Source organism: Balaenoptera acutorostrata, chromosome 12 (assembly GCF_949987535.1).
Source record: "Balaenoptera acutorostrata chromosome 12, mBalAcu1.1, whole genome shotgun sequence".
Lineage (NCBI taxonomy): Eukaryota > Metazoa > Chordata > Mammalia > Artiodactyla > Balaenopteridae > Balaenoptera > Balaenoptera acutorostrata.
Genome location: NC_080075.1, coordinates 68,182,683 through 68,205,101, shown reverse-complemented (window position 1 = coordinate 68,205,101; position 22,419 = coordinate 68,182,683). Strand labels below are relative to the sequence as shown.

Below are 22,419 nucleotides of genomic sequence, written 5' to 3'. Positions count from 1 at the left end.
TTTCACATATGCCCTTTTCATATTTACTCCATTGGCCAGAATTTAGTCACATGGCCACATTAAGCTGAGGTGGTTCTTTTTTCTTTAATATTAAAAAAGAAGGAATAAATAGTAATGGACAACCAGTAATCTTTGCTATGTATCATGTTTCTTAACAATTCCAGTTTAAAATTTCAGCTATATGTATTTTTCTGTGTTACATATTCATTACTTAATTTGTAAGTCTATCCTGACTTAAATCCTTTTGTGTGAGTTGATGTTCATATCATGTAATTTGAAAGTACATTTTTTCAGATTTATCAGATTTTAAATCATCTCAGAATATAAAAGATTATAATGCTGTACTCCCTAATAAAGTGAGATATTATTTCTGTGTTCATCCCAAGTTGTTGATCATTAATTGTTTTGCATTTGGCAGATTGATATGATTAATTGATAAAAATCAATATAGCATATTTCCCATTTTTAGGACATGAAAAGTGTTAATGTGTGAATTTTAAGTGCAGTTTAAATGTTTTATTCCCTCTTTGGAAGGCTTTTTGTAAAAAAAAAAAAAGTACCAATGTATATCTACTTAGATTTCATATTTAGTGTCATATCACAGTCATCTAGTATATGTTAATATTGAAAGCATGTTGCTAAAGGTTTGAGTTCTGAAAACAGAGTAGCCATCTTTTTGTCATCAGAATATCTGGATCGGTGGCATGTCTAAAATCTTCGGACAGAGAATTAATTAGTTCTACTTGTACTGAACATTTTTTCCTCTCCTACTTTAAGGAACTTAGACCAGGTGATATCTTAATAAAGGATATATACATCGTAGCCTACAATGAAAGATGCTATTAAACTGTTGGGTTTTAAAAGGAACTACAGAATTACAATAAAATAGTTGAACATTTATATGAAATGGACCGTCAAGTCAATATTTTTCCTACTACTCTGACCTAAATGCTAGATATTTAGCTAGCTTCTGCCACCTCCTCCACCTTGCCAGCTCATAATATCTGTTGCTGGTGTTCTTTCTTTCTACATAAATAATTACAGCTCTCTTGTTCACGTAGTATTGTTTGTAGTCCTTCCACCATCCCAGGCATCCTTTCTTGCATCACAGTAGTTTGTTACTGTCTTGCCTGAAGAATGGGGTCCTGGGTTTGGTTGGATTAGTGTGGATGTGTTCTTTTCCATATATTGCCCAAATATTTCTGTTAACGTAGTTCATATTGAATATGTGGGTAACAATGCAAAGGGCTTTTTTTTTTATTACCTGCTGACTTAGCGAGTGACCCCTCTTACGATTTTGCATAGTTTGAGTATTTAAAGCTCATTGGAGGACTCTACATTTATGTCTTTACATTTTTATCTCTTTTACTTTTGTTCATGGTTTCAGCTTAGCCAGTTTTTTCTATCTTGCTTTGGCTTATAAAAGCTTCTATGTACTAAAACTTTACTATGTGGTACTACACTGAATACATTGCTTTATCTCATTTAATTTTGTAACAGCCCTTCAAGTCATTATTTGATTTAACTAAGTTTGTTTGAAAAACGTAAAAGTAGGAAGCTTTAGTATAGTACCTATCAGAATTAAAATATTTGTATAAGAATCTGAATTTAACATTTTTGGTTGTGGTTAATTTTTTGTGATCATCTTTTTTATTTAGGCACAACAGCTCTTATCTGCATGTTTAGAAAAGGTAGATATTTCTAGTACGGAGGGTTATGATTTGTTCATCACACAGCTCAAAGATGGTTTGAAAAATACATCTCATGAGACTGCAGCAAACCACAAAGTTGCTAAGGTAAGAAGTTAAAAAAAAATTACCTTGTTTGGGGTTATAATAGAAAGAACACCTCTATACTTTGGCCTTTCTCTTTCCTCCCCACACTGATGACTAAGGATGTCTGTGGGAGATGGTGCTTTGAATTAAATCCTTGGATATATTTCATTAATTTTTCTGTTTTTCTTTTAACATCTTTTCTAAGTTGTAAATGTAGTACATATACAATTTTTATATTGAAGGTATAAAAGGTAGAAGGTAAAAGCTATCTTTCTAAAAATAACTTTTGCATCTATAAATATCTTTTTTTCTCGAGTACGGTTGAAATTATACTAAAATACTGTGATGTACTGTCTTAGTCTGTTTGGGCTGCTATAACGGAATACCACCGACTGAGTGATATTTCTTCTGCTGAAGTCCTTCTTCCTGGGTCATAGCTGGTACCTTCTCACTGTGTCCTTACATGGTGGAAAAGGCAAGGGATCTCTCTGGAACCTCTTTTATAAAGAGGACTCCACCCTCATGCCCTAGTACCTCCCAAAGGCCCTACTTACTGATAACCCTCCCCTTTGGGGGTTAGAATTTCAACAGATGAATTTTGGGGGGACACAAACATTCAGATTATAGCATATACCATGCTTTTTTTCATTGAAGGATGTATCTTGAGTATCTTTTCATCTCAGTCCTCATAGATCATCTGTATTCTTCCTAATATTTACATTGAAGTTTATTTTTATAGATTGACCATGATTTTATGAACCCTTATTCCATTGATGGGACATTTTTATTTAGTAAAACAGAAATCATACTGTGTATTTCAACAGAGAATTTATTGTAAGGAATTGACTTAATATATGTATGAGAACTGAAAAAGTGCAAAGGAAACCCTGAAGTAATACACAGATGGTAACTATGGGAATCAGCACTCACCTCAGTCTGAAGGAACAAGAGGTTAGGATTTTTAGAACCTAGATACTTAAAAACTTAGAGAATAGGCCCCATGGGTCTGGGACTCAGACTTCTGAGGAGGAGCTGTTATCCAGTAGGTACCTCAGGAGCTTGGAGATTGGAACTTGATGAACTGAGCCTCATATTTCTGAAGAGAGATGCTACTAGGCTAATGTTAGTGCCTCTGAGGGAGCTCTGTGAAACTGGTACTGGGAATGCTAAGAAAACAAAACAAAAAACCTCTAAAGACCAGAAGAATCAACTGCTGCCACCAGGTCCTTTGCTAAAACAATATTGATAGCAATGACAAGTAATAGCAAGGAGCAAGTCTTTCTCCCTTCATCATGCTTTCCAGTTTCCATCCTGTGTTCCTTTTGTCAGAACTTAACAGCCAGGAAACTGGTTGGCAAAGAAGAAATAATAGTTTACAGAATCCCAGCCCAAACATGATGGAGAAGAGAGAAAAGGGTAGGTTTGGACCCGAGAGACAGTAGTTTAATAACTGGCACATGCCACTCCTTTGGCCACTCAGCATCTCCATACATACCATCTATATGTGTTTGAACTTTCATACAACAAAAATATTATGCTTTTACTTAACAAGACGTACTGTTCCTTTTTACAAATGAAGATATTCTCTCCCCGTCCCCAGAACAGACACAAAGTTCCAACAGATATTTTATCCATCCCTAGGTGATACTAACTACTCCTAAAATTTATAGTTTCAAGTGTTTAGGTAACAGAACCGTGCTACCTAAAGACTAAATTAATTACAACCAAAAATTCTTACGTAAAATAATGTCTATCTCTCTGTATCTATCTAATATATATTCATCTATCATTTATGTAATAAGGGAAGAAAATATATATATAGAACTGTTGTATCCCTCAGTTCTATAATGGTCTGTAATATCAAGAGGATATATTTGATATTTACAGCCTCTTTCTTCTCCTGCCTATTCCGTATTCCCTTTGTCCTCAGCCAGCACCTCAACTGGTCAGGTGTCTTTACATGGTCAAGTGACTCAAGGCTTCACTCTTGCAGGATCCAAATCTTCTGTGGTACTGTGTTAAGTTGTACTTGTCCTTTCACTGTTACTGTTGGGTGTGGAAGAGCTTAGAAGCACCCTAGAGAATCTCCTGGATTGTAATTAAGTTCTCCTTGCTCCTGTTATTTAGCATCAATCCAATTTCCCTGTGTCTGTCAGTTTTCATCATACCAACCAGTAGAATAAGCACCTTCTTTGCCTGATGATTCAGTGACAAGAGGAACCCAAAATTGCTGGGTAGCAGTATCAACACCTAATTCAATGGAACCATTGTACCCTTGGTGGAACATTCCTTCCTTGACACAAGACCTCTAGAGCCTAGAGCTTAAAAAAAAAGTCTTTGAACGGATTATTACGTATAATAGCAACCCTGCTAGGAGAAACTGTGTCATGTGTTTTTTGCTGATTGAAAGCATATACATAATCCTGTAAGGCAGAACTCCAGACTTTCAGATGTCTCTCTCAATTAGTACTGAAGATGAGTCTTTGGTAAGGCATCACACCTTTTTGTCAGGTCAGCTCCTTCTGTATGATACCCTGGTAAGACCAGTCAATTTCATGGGCAAGAGCCCATTGCTGCCTTTTTTTTTTTTTTTCCTTTGAAGTGCTTTCTTGGTCAGAAGCAAAAAGCAAAGTTGTATGGAATACTTTGTTGGTACATAAGCCATTCTGTTAGTCCACAGTAGTGGTTTAATATTATGGCAGAGCATTGTGGGCAGAACATATAAATGTACATCCAGAATACGCGTCTATTACAGTGAAGACAAATTGCTACCCAGTCTGTGACTGAAGGAATCCAATATAATCAACCTGCAATCAGATAGTTGGCTCTTTCTTCTGGATAATGGTGTCATATTGGTGGCTCAGCTTTGGTATTTGCCATTGGCAGGTTAACCTGCCATTAGCCTGCTAAGTCCTGGTGAGAGGAAGTTAATGTTGGGCCTGTATGTACCTTCTGTCTCTGTTGCCATGGCATTTTGCATACAGGTCCATTGAGCAAGCACTGGAGTGGCTATGGCCAGAGGGTGAGTGACATTCATATAGTGTGTATAATTTGCCCATCTCCTCTAGAATGGATGCCTTTTTTTTTTTTTTTAATTATTTATTTATTTATTTTTGGCTGTGTTGGGTTTTCGTTTCTGTGCGAGGGCTTCCTCTAGTTGTGGCGAGTGGGGGCCACTCTTCATCACGGTGCGCGGGCCTCTCACTATCGCGGCCTCTCTTGTTGCGGAGCACAGGCTCCAGACGCGCAGGCTCAGTAGTGGCTCACGGGCCTAGTTGCTCCGCGGCATGTGGGATCTTCCCAGACCAGGACTCGAACCCATGTCCCCTGCATTAGCAGGCAGATTCTCAACCACTGCGCCACCAGGGAAGCCCTAGAATGGATGCCTTTTGATGAGCATTCACGTATTTCACAAATATTTTCACACTGTGTTTATTTTGAGAGGTCTGTCCAAAGACCTTAACCCTTGACTTCCTTGTTAACAATCGTCCAATCCTGATCCTTCCAAATTCCTGAACATCTAGCCAAAACATTAGCTACTGTCCATTAATCATTGAGGCCCTTTACTTCTGGCCAACTCTCAGTCCAGACAAAGAGAACAGCCAAATGAACTGGTTGAAGTTCTGACCACTGAGAAGATTTCACCTTCACCACTGTCCTGATTGGGACTGTGATGCTGCAGCCATCCACTTTGGGATGGTACCAACATAATGTGCAGAACCATCTGTATGTCACAGCTAAAGGTTTTCTTCCTCAATTATCTCATCATAAGGAGTTCCCTCTGAAGCCATCAACGTGGAATGAGAAAGGAGTCATAAAGAGTAGGTATTGTGGAAATCTGAGCTACTTGATTATTCAGCTGGTTCAAAATTGAATTGCCTTTTGGATTTCTCAAGACTGATTTCTTATAAACCACTTAATGAAGGCTAGCCCTCATACCCAGTATTATGGTTTGGTGTGTCAGATAACACCTAGTTTGTGGTGAACAACTCTGATTGCATAGACATTTGTCTCATGGGTAGGTATTTCTATCAGGGACTACTAAGAAGCCAAGAGCTGTTTCTCAAAAGGAGAAGAGTTATTTACAGGAGCGGGCATGGCTTTGCCCTAGCGTTCTGCTACATGGTTGTCCCAGAGACTCCTGATAGGATCTTTACTTGCGACAGACACTTCTAGTGTCATTGACTATGCTCACAAGGTACAAGTGGTAGAGCGTCTTGCAATTCAGTCTGGACATGCTACAGAGCTTCTTGTGCCTTATGTATTATTTGATAATTGAGTTAGAGCAGCATACTCAAATATGCTGAACACTGGGGTCCAAAATCCACTTAGGCCCACCGAGCATTGTGCCTCTTTTCATTGTTTGCCTTTACAAGTTATAGTAACTTATCTTTCACCTTGGAGGAAGTATCCTGACATGCCCAGACTACTGGACCTTTAGAAACTTCAAAGAGATTGTAGGACCCTGAGTTTTTCTGGGGATTATTGATTCTCTCTGGCTTGCATGTGTCTTACTAAGGCACTTAAGTTCCTTGCTACTTCCCCCTCATCTGGACCAGTTAGTGTGATGTTACTAATGTAGTAGACCAAGGTGGTGACCTGCAGGATGTTAGGTTGATCAGGATCTCTACAGACTAGATTATGGTAAAGAGCATGAGTCCTAGGGTAAGACTGTGCAGATTTATTGTTTCTGCCAGATAGAAGCAGTCTACTTTTGGATGGCCCTAAAAATTAGTATAGACAAAAAAGTATTTGACAGAATTGTAGCTGCCTACAAAATATCAAGGGATTTGTTGATTTGCTTCAGTAAAAATACCTCATCTGGAACAGCAGCTACAGTTGAAGTCATCACCTGATTTTACAGTCCACAGTCATTCTTCAAGATCCATTTACGTTTGCATGGGCCAAATAGGTCAGTTAAATGGAGGTGAGATAATTTGATTACCCCTGTATCTTTCAGGTCTAGTATAGTGACATTAATCTCAGAAATTTCCTCAGGATGTGGCATTGCTTTTGTTTAGTAGCTTTGTAGAAAAAATGAAAGTTCTAGGGGCTTCCACTTGGCCTTTCTTACTTTAGTAGTCCTCCAAGAGGATCAGAGAAACAGTGTAGGAATTTTTCTAGTTGCCTATTCTACTTCTCTTCCAGTTGTACATTTGGGAAGTAGAGAAATAGCTACGAGATAGGTCTGGGGATCCACAGAGCTCATTGAGACAGCTTCGGGCCAAAATTCCATCAATCACTTCACCATCATGTCCCCACTTTCACTAGTGGACCACAGTGATGTTTTAGGTCAGTTCAGTGTTACTATCTTGTGATGCCTGAAAGATCACAATATTTTCTCTTCCCTAGTGCACAGTGACTACAGTGAATGCCCACAGGTGCCTTTGGGGAAGGCTTGGAGTATGATTTGCAGTGTAGAGTTGGGGCGTTGTTGTAGGGTCCTTTCTCAAGGGGATTTGGCCTCGCTTTCAACCAAGAGGCTCTGGGTCTATGAGCAGATTAGGTCTAGAAACAAAGTAAGAGCTTCTCTCTCTCTGTCTCTTAGGTAATTGAAGTCATGTTTCTGGCCACAAGTTTTTCCAGTAATATAGATGAGTAGTAATTTAGTAGGCTGCCTAGAGTGTATTAGACAGAATGGAAACCATTCATAGGCAAGCAGGAACAGGATATAAAGATGAAATTACTTTATAGACTTATTTCTCTTGGAGATTAAGACTTAGCATTTTTTGCAGTCTAACTTCTTGAGTAATTATTTTAATATTAAATAATTGTAGTTAACATTTATTGAAAGCTTACTCTGTTAGACACTGTACCAATCCTCACTTGAATTCTTGTGAAAACATTATGTGAATAGGTATTTGTTTTTTCCCATTTCACAGAAGCAGGAAATTGAAGTTAATTTGACAAGGGTCTCATGGTTGATGGAGAAGCTGGGCTTAGAATCCAAGTCTGTGTGACAATAAGGTCTATGCTTTAGATACTTTGCTGGATTATGGTGACAACAAAAAAATACAACATCTGAAGTAAATCTTCATATAACCCAGTAGTGATGAATTGTACAACTATATATTTATGAGTGGAGATATTTAAGTGCCTAGTTTATGCTTAACATTGTGTATGTGCTGGAGGAATGTGAAAAATGACAGATGATTTTATTTATTTAAAATTTTAATTTTTATTTATTTATTTTTATATCTTTATTGGAGTATAATTGCTTTACAATGTTGTCTTAGTTTCTGCTGTACAACAAAGTGAATCAGCTGTATGTATACACATATCCCCATATCCCCTCCCTCTTGAGCTTCCCTCCCATCCTCCCTATCCCACCCTTCTAGGTCATCAAAAAACGTTGAGCTGATCTCCTTGTGCTATGCAGCAGCTTCTCACTACAGATGATTTTAGTTATCCTTAATTGTGGATGAGATATGTAAGAAGATGTGCTACCATTTGGTTCTAAGCTTTCTTTTTCAGGATGGTTAGTTTCATTTTTTATGTAATTGCAGGTTCTTACTTTAAATGATAAATTAATGGAGTAAACTCACTTGAGACTATAAATAGTTCTTTATCTTATAATGTATAAGTCATGGTTTTGGTGAAAACTATTGAGTATGTTTTCCTTTGCTTACACTCCTGTTCTCTTTCAGTGGGCCACAGTTACATTTCATCTTCCTCATCATGTGTTGAAGTCCATTGCCAGTGCCATTGTGAATGAACTTAAGAAAATAAATCAAAATATTGCTGCCTTACCTGTGGCGTCCTCAGTGATGGACAGATTGTCTTACCTCTTACCTAGTGCACGTCCAGAACTTGGGGTGGGGCCAGGTCGTTCTGTGGACAGGTATGACCTTGCTTATAAAAAGATGTGACAGTGAGATTGAATTGATAAGTTTTTTGATTAACAAAGAATAACTGTAAAATTTGATTGTGATTTTAAAAATTTCAAAATATTTTTGAAAACCACTCAGATTTTTATTTCTCTTAAAATACTGAAGTGAAGTAAACTACTCCTTGACTTGTTAAACAATTTCTTTTGGTGCCTGGAAAGTATTTAAAGGGATTATGAAACTATATTTTTAAAATTCCATCTTTGTACTTGCTTAGTAAATATTTGAGTCAACTTAAAAATATTATAATTATTAAATATATATGAATTATTTTGCCTTGATGAAATTTTGTGACCTTTGGCATGAATTTTGGTAAATTAAAAGACTGCCAGAATCTGAATATAAGACCCATATATTATTTCCTACTTAAAAAATGAACAGAGTTAAAAAAGCAATTAGGGCAATTTTGTGGGTTTTTTTGTTTATTTGTTTTTGTTTTTCTAGGGTAATTTTGAATTAAGATTTTTATGCTGCCTGCCCTGGATTTAAACAGAGTGTTATAAAAACCATACCTCAGTCATTATTTTCTTCACTAGAGATTTATTGGAGTTCTGCTTTGTATAGAACTAACTAAAAAGTCAGTAATGCATTCATTGAAAAACTTAAATGATTTGTTATTTGAAATAAAATTTATCAGTAATGAAGTTTAGAAATGCTTTACTGAGATATTAAATTTAGCATTTTTGATAAGTTCACATTTCCCTTTCCATGTAGCATTTTACATTTTCACTTTTTCATTGAATGTGAATTGTAACTGCCTATGCTGTTTTCTGAAGTACATTTATAAAGAGTACATGCTGATGTAGCAAAAATATTACTGAATGAGTTAACCTTTAACTTCTGTTATCTTAAGTATTGCTCCCCGCCTCCCGCCCCGCCTGCTGCACTGTGCGGCTTGTGGGATCCCAGTTCTCTGACCAGGGATTGAATCCGGGCCCCCGGCAGCAAAAGCACGGAGTCTCAACCCCTGGGCAGCCAGGGAATTCCCGTATAGCTCTTATATTAGTTTGCGATATTTATTAGTTTATCCTTTTGTAAACTGAAACTGCTTAATCAATTGCCCTTTTTTTGTTAAGTGATTTTATTATTATGTAAATAACTTCTCTTGGTTGTTAACATTTGGGAAGAATTTTTGTATTCCATAGTAATATTGCTATGTCTAACTTTTGGGCAAAATGTGGAGACTTTCATTTTTAATCTTAATAACTGTCAGATGATATGTGCTGTGGCTATCATTAAAATGTTCTTTGGAATATGTCCGGAGAGGGGGAGAAAAAGGAAAAGTATGTATTTAGAATAAATGTTTCTTATCTGAGAGCCATGCCTATTTTGAGATTATAATTTCAGAGCTATTTTCTTTGCAATCAGTAGGAGAGTATCTAAAGAACTCAGTGCAAGCTGTCGTAAATGGTTTATTTTAGAAAATGCATTCATTAGATGGGATTTTCAGTGTTTCTGGAGGTGTTAAAATGTCTCAAAGTATTAATTTTGATATAGCCTGTGGTGTTTATTTCATTAAATATGAATCTAGGAACCTTATGAAAACCTTGATGAGCTCTGTTGGAGGTTTGAGTAAGGGTCTACTGGATGCTATTGCTGTTTTGTTTGGTAATATAACTAAATGGACAGGTTTTCTGTTTTGAGACTGACACAGATCTTTCAAGACGTCTATAGCCTGTAGATGATAAAACTTTTCTAACTCAACAATTTTTTTTTTAAATTTCATTTATTTATTTTTGGCTGTGTTGGATCTTTGTTGCTGCGTGAGGGCTTTCTCTAGTTGCAGTGAGCGGGGACTGCTCTTCGTTGCACGGGCTTCTCATTGTGGTGGCTTCTCTTTTTGCAGTGCACAGGCTCTAGGTGCGTGGGCTTCAGTAGTTGTAGCACGCGGGCTCAGTAGTTGTGGCACACAGGCCCTAGAGTGCGCGGGCTTCAGTAGTTGCGGCGCGTGGGCTCAGTAGTTGCTGTGCACGGGCTCTAGGGTGCATGGGCTTCAGTAGTTGGGGTGCACAGGCTCAGTAGTCGTGGCTTGCGGGCTCTAGAGTGCAGGCTCAGTAGTTGTGGTGCATGGGCTTAGTTTCTCCACGACATGTGGGGTCTTCCCGGACCAGGGATTGAATCTGTGTCCCCTGCATTGGCAGGTAGATTCTTAACCACTGCACCACCAGCAAAGTGCCTGTTTTTCTTTTTTTTCAAATCAGAACACAACTATGAGTTAAACCTAAAGCTCTCTAGCAATATTATAGGAGACCATGCACTAATTTAAGGGAAGAATTTAAAGAAAAGTATTTTTCTGGTCTCTTTGTGATGACCTTTACCACTTTCTCTCTCTTTTTAAAAATCAGTTGCCCTTCTGTGTTAGGAAGAGGAAGCTCTGCTTATCAGTCCTTTCTTATTTGGAGCTGTTTGGACTTTTTCTAATTTTGGTAGTCTCCTTTAAAAAGATACTCTAGTATTGTTAAAGGTTTACTCTTAGTGAGCTAATGTATTTTAATGAAAACATATGTGAAGATTTCTTTTTTTTGATAATTCCCTGGAGAGTACAAGTTTCCTGGAAAAGGATTTCTCTGGAGAAAGAACATATAAATTGCTTTCTACTTAAAAAAAAAAAAAAATTAAACTAGAATATACTTTCTCAATATGGTTGAGATAAAACTACCATTCCTTTGGTTGTGGTTTTATCCATTTTTGCAAAACTTGTCACACGATGAAAGTGTAGGGTTCTCTGCCTCTGCATTTGCAGATTTTCTGCTCTCTGATTGCTAATTATGCAACATTGGTTAATTTAATCTCCCCGGGAATTGTTTATCAGTTGTAGCTATCTTATCACGTTTCTTTTTTCCCTACTCTGTTCAAGGGAAGTTCCTAAAACTGATCATTTTTAATTTAAAATACAAATTTGAATTGGTAATTAGACATTCCCAGTTTGTGTTGATAATCCAGTAAACTTTTTTCTTCAGTGGTAGATAGTAGTGTCACTGTAATTTGATGCCTAACTTCAGTTACATAAAGTTTGTTTACTTTTAGATCATTGATGTATAGCGAAGCTAACAGACGGGAGACATTTACCTCATGGCCTCATGTAGGCTATAGATGGGCACAGCCAGATCCCATGGCTCAAGCTGGATTTTATCATCAGGTAAATAAGGCTGTCAAAAATTTCTTTTCAATATGACTTTGTAGCCTTTAGTAAAATTGTCAACATTTTAATACTTTTTCAGTCATTATACTATTTTATGCACCCAGGCTCTGTGCTTGTGTGTATGTATGTAATGTGAGTTTTGTTCTTATACCTTTGATCTTAATACTGACTGGCTGTTTCCTATGTCACATACTGTGTATGAACGGGGAAACCATTAAAAAAAAGTAACCAATAACTGAGTTAATGCTTTATAACTATTTTCTTTCAGATTATATATATGATAACTATGATATATAATATGTTTATGTATACAATTAATCAGCAAACAGGCAGTATTCTCCAGATTTGTGTCTTGAGAAGTGTTCTCTCTGTGTGTGTGTTTATTTTCAGTTTTGACTTATGCATTCATAACAGAGTAGTATGTGTTAGGGTAATGCAATAAAAGCAATAATACATTGCAATTACTCTTGAAATTTTAATTTTATTGGGATTAAAAATTACCCATATATTAGATAACTATGGAAGCAGCATTGTGGGTAGTACAGTGTGACTTGAACACATATGTATTGAAGAATTGATTAAGAAATTATGTAGAAAGAGAAAGAATTAGGGAAAATAGTCATGGTTTTATGTAGGAAAAGAGGAGGGTGTACAGGTAAGGATGAGTGTGACAAAAAGACATGGGAATGGGACATTATAGAAAGCTTTGTGGAGCTAAAGTAGAGGAAGTTAAGAAAAATGAGTTTAGATGGGCATAATAAACCAGTTAAAGGAAACTTCAGCTGAATAATGTAGACTGGCTTACCACTGCTTTGCCATTGCTAAAGAAGCTGAGAAATCTAATAATTACATGTCAGTTTACATAAAGCATGCATATTTAATTTTAGAACTAAATTAAACTTTGAATACATTGAAGTTACTGTCATAAAGAATCTTAAGAGTGATTATTCCTTTGTTATCCTGAAGTGTTCTTGAAGTATCTTAAACTAAGATTAAATCAGAAAACCATATATATTTGAAGATTTTATTCAGAGTTTGTCAAATTTCCAGTTAAAGGTAGATTTATTTGGAGACTGGCTAATATTAAAATCACTGAGTATGTTTTCCTAAGTTAAGGATTGAATAAGGACTATTTTTCCTAATAATTTATCTTCTTCCTTCTTATTTGGTGTCATTTCCTAAAACAGTCTGTTAGGTGATACCTTGATATTTTTTCTGTTGAGCTCTTGTTCATTGTATTCCTTTTTTTTTTTTCCTTTTGGCCGCGCCATGCGGCTTGTGGGATCTTAGTTCCCTGACCAGGGATTGAACCCATGCCCCCTGCATTGGAAGCACGGAGTCTTAACCACTGGACCGCCAGGGAAGTCCCTGTATTCCATTTTTGCAAAGATCAAATCATAGGTTTTCTAGAATCTTCTACCTGTATTAGGTGTTGATTATTCTCAGTCTTCTAAAAAATACAGTATATTTACACCTGTAGACATAGTAAGTGCTAAGTAGAGTAAGTGTTCAGAAATATTAATATTAGTTTTTAGAGGTATATTTTAGTTCAGATTTAGATTTTATATATATATAAATGTCATTTTGTCATGTGTCTTACTTAAAGAATGTTACCTTAATTACGTTCACTAGTTTGCTTTTCCTTTTTTCTTGCGTTTTCTTATGTAGTAGTATAGAATTCAGTTTTTAATAAGAAGCCTGTTAGACTATTTCCTTTCATATACTTAACTATATTTAAAATACTTTAGTAATACAATTAGAAGATGCTAGATCAGAGACTGAGGATGTGTGTGTCTCCATGTTTGACTGAGTGGTCATTTGCTGACGAAACATGATTTATCAAGTAAGGCAGCAAATTTATAAACATTTGGGGATTAAAAGTGTATTGTTGAGGGCTAATAGTATAGGCTAATTTTCTTTTCCTCAATATGGAATTTTACCTAAAATTATGAACTTATTTAGAAGAGTTTTTATTAAGCAATTTTAATATTGATAAACCTTTTCTGTCTTCTTTATAAATTTGCAGCCTGCCTCATCTGGAGATGATAGAGCCATGTGTTTTACTTGTAGTGTATGTCTCGTCTGTTGGGAACCTACTGATGAACCTTGGTGAGTCTTGATATTTCTGAATGTAATAAGCTAAGTTCTATAAATGTGCTTCTAAATTTTATTTTTCTGATATCTGTATATTAATATTCTTGCCTTTTGTCATCTTTAGTTTTGCCTCTGTCCTAAGAGAATGAGGTAATGCTGTCTATGCTCTGTCACATCACTTGGCATACAGGATCTCTAATGTGTGACTTTCCAAGATGTGTACATGGGAGAAGTGCCAAACTAGAAGGCTATGATAAAATAAGTTTAAAAAGCATGATTAAATTCAGCAGTTTAGCCTTGTTCTTTTGAGGGCAGGTCATTAATAGGGAATCCACGGAGGAGGGCCTTTATGATTTACATTTCTAATTTTGAAGTAATTCTAGGGGGTCTGTGGTGGTTTTGAATTCTAGCGCATGAAAGTTTAGAACTTGGTTAAACAATAGAGATCATGTATTGGAACCTCATTTTTAGAAATAACTACTCTGAGGCCCTATTAATAGAAATAGTGGGACTTCCCTGGTGGCGCAGTGGTTAAGAATCCACCTGCCAATGCAGGGGACGTGGGTTCGAGCCCTGGTCCGGGAAGATCCCACATGCTGTGGGGCAACAAAGCCCGTGCTCCACAACTATTGAGCCTGCGCTCTAGAGCCTGCGAGCCACAACTACTAAGCCCACATGCCACAACTACTGAAGCCTGCATGCCTAGAGCCCGTGCTCTGCAACAAGAGAAGCCACCACAGTGAAAAGCCTGCACACTGCAACGAAGAGTAGCCCCTGCTCGCCGCAACTAGAGAAAGCCCGCACGCGGCAACGAAGACCCAATGCAGCCAAAAATAAATAAATACATAAATAAATAAATAAATAAATAAATAAAATAGTAATAATAGCAAATATTTGTATAATATGGTTTACTAGGTACCATCCTATGCATTTTATATATTTTTAACTCATTTAATTCTCACATTAGCTTTATGAGGTAGGTATTATTATCATCTCCATTTTATAGGAGGGAATTGAGAATATTCTCCAGTTTAATCCTTATAGTCACTCTATGAGATAAGAATTATTATACCATTTTAAAATAAAAAAAATAAAATTTGGTGAAGAGCATTTGGCTAGTAAGTCATGGAGCCAGGATTTGGTTTTAAGATATACCACTTATTTTGTACTGTAGTTAGTTCGAGATCTCTGAATGTTAATCAGCTGATGTGAACTTGCTAAAGCCTATTAGAGTGTGCATGTGGATTCCAGGTTGCAGTGGGAAATACTGAAAATATGAAAAATTGAAATTGCATCTGCTGACTGAGAGTTGACTATGAGCAATTTCCAATTTAGGTTAAGGTTCTGTTTGGAATTTAGTCTTTTCCCCTAGAAACCATCTTTATATATATAGCAACCATTTTAACATGTATATTTTAGTTTCTTAGGCTGATCCTCAAAAATTATTTAACCCACACCTGAAAAATTATACCATTACATTATAGAATGTATCTTTACTCATAAATATTTTTCTGTGGGAAAGTTGATTCAGATTTCCAACTTGGGCTGTTTAAAACCCGTCTTTTCTTGATATGGTCAGGAAATCAAGGGTTCTACCTTTTCTTTGCCCTGGGATTCAGGATTCCTCAAACTCTTAAACAGTTGGTAGAGTCTCTGAGGGCCTAGGGCCAGTGCTCCAAATGGATAGAGGGAATGGGATTGATGGGGGCTGGGGAACTGAGCCTGTGTACCTTCTGAAACTGAAAGGAGGAAAAGAATGAAGATTTTTCATTTTTAGGGGAAGATGGGACTCATATTTTGATGGTGGGAGTTGATAGAGCCACTTTGGAGGGAGATAGAACTTTAAAAAAATAAAATAACATGGACCCCTTATTATCTAGCAGTTCCACTTCTAATTTACACTAGAGAATTAATTGCTCTTGTATGCAAGGAAGCACAAAATGGTCATGGTAGTGAAAAACTGGAAAATCTTACATGCCTCTCAGGAGGGGACTAGCTAAATAAAATATATTCATGTAATTGACTATGATCCAACAGTTAAAGGAATGAACAGTTAGCTCTCTATTAATCACCAGTACCTTTTAGATATGTTATTGTATCAAGAAAGCTGTTGTAGAATGATTCATATAATAATATTGTTTATTTAAAATGAAAAAAACCCCATATTTTCTGAATGTACATGTATGTGTATAAATTTATAAATATATTTTAGAAGTGTATTAAATTTGTAATAGTGGTTACCTGGAGGTGGGATAGGAGATTACTGGGGGTGGATATTATAACCGAAGTGGGTCTTTTGCTGTATTTCAGATAGTCATATGTCACTTGCGTAAATAAAATTTTAATTAAAAAGTTAAAACTCAGGTTAAGAGAGAAAGATGGAAAGAGGAAAAATACCCTAGGGTTTGGCTGTGAGGGAATCCAGTTCAGATATCATGTGCCTGCAGATGCCATGTAAAAGCATTAACGTAAGACGCCTTGTGTACTGTAAATTGTCCAGGATTTATATATGGTTATAGGTAAGTTGTAGGTGCAGTGTAAAAAGAAATATGTATACCCCATGGAATATTTTACAAGTATAGCTTTCCTTTCTTTGACATGGAAGTATAAAAATGGGTTTTAAAAAAACCCTCTTTGTTTTGGTGGCAGCATTCTCACATTTCAAATAATGCCTTGTAATTACAGCTAGTGAAAGTTTAAAAAAAAAAAAAAAGAATAACCAAAAAGAAATAAAGTAGTCACAAAGTTGGGCAGATAATTTTTAAGTGTTAAGTTGATCCTGCTTTAAATATTTGAGAAAATTTTTTAAGTCAGTATACCAGTCTTGATCTGAGGTCCTAGTATTTTATTCTTACTACACATATTAGGGTTTTCTAGTAAACTAATTTAACATTTCATTTTGCTCAGTAAGTATTTATGTGAAGGAAATAATGTACAAGCTATAGACATTATCCAAGTTTCTTTGAAGTTATTTGTCTGATGGAGTCTGATAGTGAATGTGAAAGGTGTATCTCTGTGTTTTTAATGTATGTCGTTTTATCCATACTCTAGAGATCTTTCTGCTTTCAGGTCTTTACTAAAAAAGTTTTTTGCAGTATGAATAGCATTTATAGAGTTTTATTGTATGCTGTTTATAGCTGTGGCCACTGTTATATAGATAAGTGGGTCTGTATCTACGTGTGGATTATTATTTATTTATTTTAAAAACAGCTTTATTGAGATACCTTTGACATGTAAAAATTACATACATTTAAGGTGTACAATCTGATGTTTTAGTATATATACACAATGTGAAAAGATCACCATAATCAAGTTAATTAACATATCCATCACCTCTAATAGTTACCAGTTTGTGTGTGTTTGTGTGTTAAGAATATTTAATTCAAGATACATCCTCTTCACAAATTTCAAATATACAATATGGTAATGTTATCTTTTGTCACCATGCTGTAGAATACATAGAAAATTTTAGACTGAAACAAAGTAGTTATTTATTTAAAGCTGTGGGAAACCAGTGTGAAGAAATATAAGGAGATTAAACAGTTTTATCAGTATACTAATATGATATAAATTTTACTGTATCATTTATTTCTGTTTCATCTCAGACTGGCTTTATTTGTAATCAGTTAAAGTGAACAATTGCTGTTAAAGTGAGTAGTTAACATGTTAGAGTGATCTCAGTAAAATGGAACAATTTGCTATTTAAGTCTTTAACTAAAGAATACTTTAAGTTCAACTAATTGTTTTTGTTTTTTTTTTAAAGAAAAAATATCTTGGAGTTCTCTTTTAGTGTACAGACTTAACAGCAGTTGTTCAGTAAACTTTCCCTTCCTTAATTTGTGTAAAGGTCTGAACACGAGAGACATTCCCCAAACTGCCCGTTTGTGAAAGGTGAGCACACACAGAATGTGCCATTGTCAGTCACTCTTGCAACAAGTCCCGCGCAGTTCCCTTGCACGGATGGAACTGACAGAATATCTTGCTTTGGGTCCGGGAGCTGCCCTCACTTTTTAGCTGCTGCAACGAAACGAGGAAAGATCTGTATATGGGATGTTTCCAAACTTATGAAGGTATGTTTTAATTTTGAAGAAACATATTAGTAATTGAGAAGAAAATCCGTTGTAAATTTAGGCTTTTCATTTATTTGTTTAGGTGCACTTAAAGTTTGAAATTAATGCATATGATCCAGCAATTGTACAACAGCTTATTCTCTCGGGAGAACCAAGCTCAGCAGTTGAATCTAGGAGACCAACTTTGGCATGGCTGGAAGACTCCTCTAGTTGCTCAGATATACCAAAATTGGAAGGAGATAGGTATGTAAATTTGTTTTGATAATATTTATAGAAGTTAAGTGTTTTCCTAAATTGTATATTCTCTTAATTCTAATTAAAGAGGCAGAAAGCGTTGTTAGTCTCAAGAGATTAGAGACTCAATGTTTGGTTAGAAATCTGAAAGAATTGTATGATTCTTGAAAGAAATTTTCATTCACAAACAACATAGTCTATAAAATATATTTTCTATCTCAGTCTATGCCAATTGGGAATAATCACACCATTGAAAAGTAAAGTCTAAATAATGAAATGAAATCCTTGGATTAGATTTGTAATTTTGCCTTCTCCTAAATCTTTTCATAGAGCAGTTGAATCATTTGGTTCATTTCCCTTTTTTTCATTAGCAGCTAAAATATAGAAGTGGTAATGAATAGTGAAATAACCCATGGCTAGGCAAGGTGATCTAATTATTTAAAACAAATGTATCAGTAGTCAGCAATGAGTTGAGGTACAATAATTATTGCTAAGGAAAGATTCTGGTAGAATTGTTGTACTGGATTCTATTCTATTCAGCTTTTCCAGAGATTCATGATTTCTGTGGCTGTATTTGATCTATGTGGGGGAAAGAGAGTCACATTAAAATCCCATCTTACCTACTTGTCTCCATAGAAGCTCTGCAGTTGTAACTCCTGAACTGGGTAGGATTATAGAGCAACATTTGCGATACTCCCAATGTAGGCAGAATGAAGGGGTCCATAAGCCACTCAGCTTGTCTTAAGCAATAGCAGCTACCACTTTTTAAGGTTCTGATGGTAGCCATGTGAAATGGAGCCTCTGTAACTGATCAGGTGTCCTGGTATACTGAGATCTATCATTTCACTTGCAGGGCTTCTTGTGTTGCTGATGTGTGATTGGTGTTACACCACAGTGATTTATCATTTTATTTCACAATCTATTTGGTGGCATGCACTTTCATTAAGAAGTAATATAAAACTTTATTAATGGAAATGATTTCATTATTTAAATTAATGGAGAATTCACAACATATAAAATGGGAAGTTTACCTCTGTCTAGTCCCTCTTGTTAATAGTATGTGGAAATTATTAGTAGGTAAATGAATGTGGTCTGAGTTCTGGAACAGACTGAATTAAAGCTTCATGGTGTTCTCAGTTATTTTAAGTCCCTGTGAGAGCTTGATGGGAAAGCAGTTGGCCCATTGTTGTCTTGAGTTTGACCATATTTGCCAGTAAGACTGAAAAGTAAGCATGCGTGATCTCTTTGATTTTCTTAGAAATTAGTGGAAAATTATTCATAGAAGATAATGAAACTGGTATGTCCTGAACACTGACTTTAACTAGAACTTTTGACTCAGTTTTGTAATTTGAGGATTAAAAATTGAATCAAGATGTAGTTTTAAGATCACACACATATACACACCTTGGTAAAATGTACATTTTAGGTAAACACTTGTCCAGTATTTCTTGCGGACAGGTATTATCTGAGCTCGTGTGCTAGGGTTGAGATATAAATCGCTCTGCCTGCTTTTTTAAGAGACTTAAAATCTTTCTAGGGTAGAATGACCCTTTTCTCCCAAGAAAGTGTGAAATGAGTCATATACAAGGATTACTCTGTGTCGGGGTGGTAGGAGGAAGCTGAAGAGGTGGAGCTTGAAGCCCTTTCTCTCCCCTTCCTTTCCTCCAGAGGTAGCAGGATTCCTGTTGGATTGGTAGTGGATATAATGAGCCAGACTGCCTCTGTGTCTGTGGCACGAGATACAGTATATATAGTATATTTTGTTTTAAAATATGCTGTGCTTCATTAGCTTGAAGAATAATACATTAATTGAAGAAATTAAAGCTTAACCAAGAAGTTTAAAGTAATTAGCAGTATAGCTTGCTTGGCAATTGTTTTTTGTCTATTTCTACTTAGAAGGCAACATTTGTCTTTGTTCTGAATTTATTTAAGGAAGAATATTTATTTGGGACACATTTAATTTTAATGAATTAACATTTTTGTCTGGATGCCTCATTTGTATGTTATGTCTTTCGAATTTGCAAAAATTTTCTGAGTTTAACTTTGAAGTTGCTTATAGTATTGTATATCTTAGTTATATATCAAAACTAAGGTACACCTGTAGTATTAGCATATATAATCTTTAAGCATTTTAAACTTACCATATATATTTTTTTGCATGTTTATTACTTTGGAAAAGGTTTTATATCATGTAAAAGACTTTAGTAAATCTAGTGTCTATTATATAAGTACATTTGACCCTTGAACAGCATGGGTTAACTGCGTGAGTCCAATTATGTGTGTATTTTTTTTAATAGTGAATACTGCACGATCTGCGGTTGGCTGAATCTGCAGATGCAGAACCATGGATACAGAAGGGCAATTAGTATAAGTTATACACAGATTTTCCACTTAGTGGAGGGTTGGTGCACCTAACCCCTGTGTTGTTCAGTGGTCAACTGTAATGCATGTTTATTGTAGAAATATTAGAAAGTATATGGAAGTAAAATGAAGAAAAGTAGAGTCCCCATTATCATACCATCTAGTCATGTTAACGTTTAGGTGTGTATAGTTTTTTTTAAACCCATGTGATTTAAAAAAAAAATATTGATGCATAATTACCCATCAGAAGATTCACCCTTTAAGTGTATAGTTTAGTGGTTTTACTCCTATGATTTTATCACTTAGTAGTATGAGCATTTTTCTGTCAAGAAATAATGTTTTTTTAAATATTATTTTATTTTGAAGAATTTCACAGTAAAGCTTTTATTTGTGGGCTAATTAAGGCAATTATCTGGCAACCCTTTGTAACATTCTCTGTAACTTCAAGACAGCTGAATTCCTTCTTTAAAATATACTACTACTAGATTTTATCTTTTATCTCAGTGTAGCTGGGTAATATTTGGCTATTTTTCTTAATGCAAAAGCCCTCAAAACCTATTGTTTCTTCTTGGTTTGGACTTCTTTATTCTGGATAATTCCCAATCATTAATTTTTCCTCTTAGGATTTATTTTTCCAAATATCTTTATTATTTTTCTCAAACTAGCCAATTAGTGTTTGAATAGCTTGAGGCTGATTAGCAGCTCATCTTTTTCACATTCTTTTTGTTATTTTTAAATTATAGCGCAAAATTTGTTTATGGTTAGTTATTACCAGCTGAAAAACTGAAACACAGAAATTATGTCAAAAATATGTAAGCAAGTATCTTCCCACCCCAATTTCAGACATTACTTTAATGCATTAAGCATTAAGCATTTCTAAGGGACATTACCAGGTTACATTTCATAATAAAATAACATTATAAATGCCTAGGTATTTCAGATGGAAGTGCAATATACTGTTTCCAAAAGGGAGAATTACTTTTCCTTCTTGTGAAATGCATCTTAATTTTTGTAGTTTAGGTTATCAAAATTTTAGAACTGCTGTAAATGTGCTGATTGTTAGTTCATACACTGCCTAATGTTGTGCTAGAGTGGTCTGTAATTATATCTTTTTTCCTGTTTATTAACAATGGAGACTGAGGATAACGTTAGATGCAAAGAGAGAGGCTGGCAATTTCTTGGCCACCTGAGTGAAGAGGAAAAAGAGTCTTGTTGTCTTGACTCCTGAGTTATGAGTTTTAGTAGTTTTCCTGCTTATCAAGGCGGTCTTAACAGCCCCTCCCAAACAAGCAAAAAAAACCAAAAGCAAAACACAAATAAAATGCATATCTGTGTGAAAACACCTACATACACACATATTTATACAGCTACTCTATTTGGTTTTAGGGTAACTTTTCTGAATTCAGTAATACAATAGTTACTAAAATTTTACTACTGGAAGCTTGTGCTTGATTTTATTAGCTGTTTTTCTCTTTTTTCATTTTATTTACCCAGACTATCCCTAGTCGTACCTATTCATTTGTCAAATTCCCATAGATTCTATTGTAAATTTTTAGAGATTACCACACTCTATTTCAGGCAAACATTTATTTAATGATTTAAGATGATTCATTATTAGCATTGTTAATCAGTTAGGGTCTCAAACTACTTATATATCATTTAAGCTAGTTGTGTGATGCTTGTTTGAGATGCAAAACAATGGTTGTAACATTGTCCTTTTTCTTTGCTGTCTCATGTATACTTTTTTTGACATGGAATTAATTTTTAATTTATCTTTTAAGTGATGATTTACTGGAGGATTCAGACAGTGAAGAGCACTCCAGATCAGATTCTGTGACAGGTATGTAAAAAATATT

The 22,419-nt window shown here is 35.4% G+C and overlaps 1 protein-coding gene across 8 annotated transcripts in view; it reads left to right on the top strand.

The window, feature by feature from the left end:
* The window catches only part of BIRC6 (baculoviral IAP repeat containing 6), a 249,296-nt gene that overhangs the window by 28,045 nt on the left and 198,832 nt on the right, over positions 1–22,419 (top strand). For all 8 annotated transcript variants that reach the window (XR_009009856.1, XM_057557865.1, XM_057557863.1 and 5 more), the window contains exons 3-9: positions 1,659–1,796; positions 8,423–8,616; positions 11,690–11,801; positions 13,831–13,913; positions 17,746–17,968; positions 18,051–18,211; positions 22,345–22,403. Coding sequence is in view for 7 of the 8 variants with exons in the window: in XM_057557865.1 (XP_057413848.1) it covers positions 1,659–1,796; positions 8,423–8,616; positions 11,690–11,801; positions 13,831–13,913; positions 17,746–17,968; positions 18,051–18,211; positions 22,345–22,403 (970 nt within the window). In the remaining variant the exon portion in view is untranslated. The remainder of the gene's footprint in view (positions 1–1,658; positions 1,797–8,422; positions 8,617–11,689; positions 11,802–13,830; positions 13,914–17,745; positions 17,969–18,050; positions 18,212–22,344; positions 22,404–22,419) is intronic.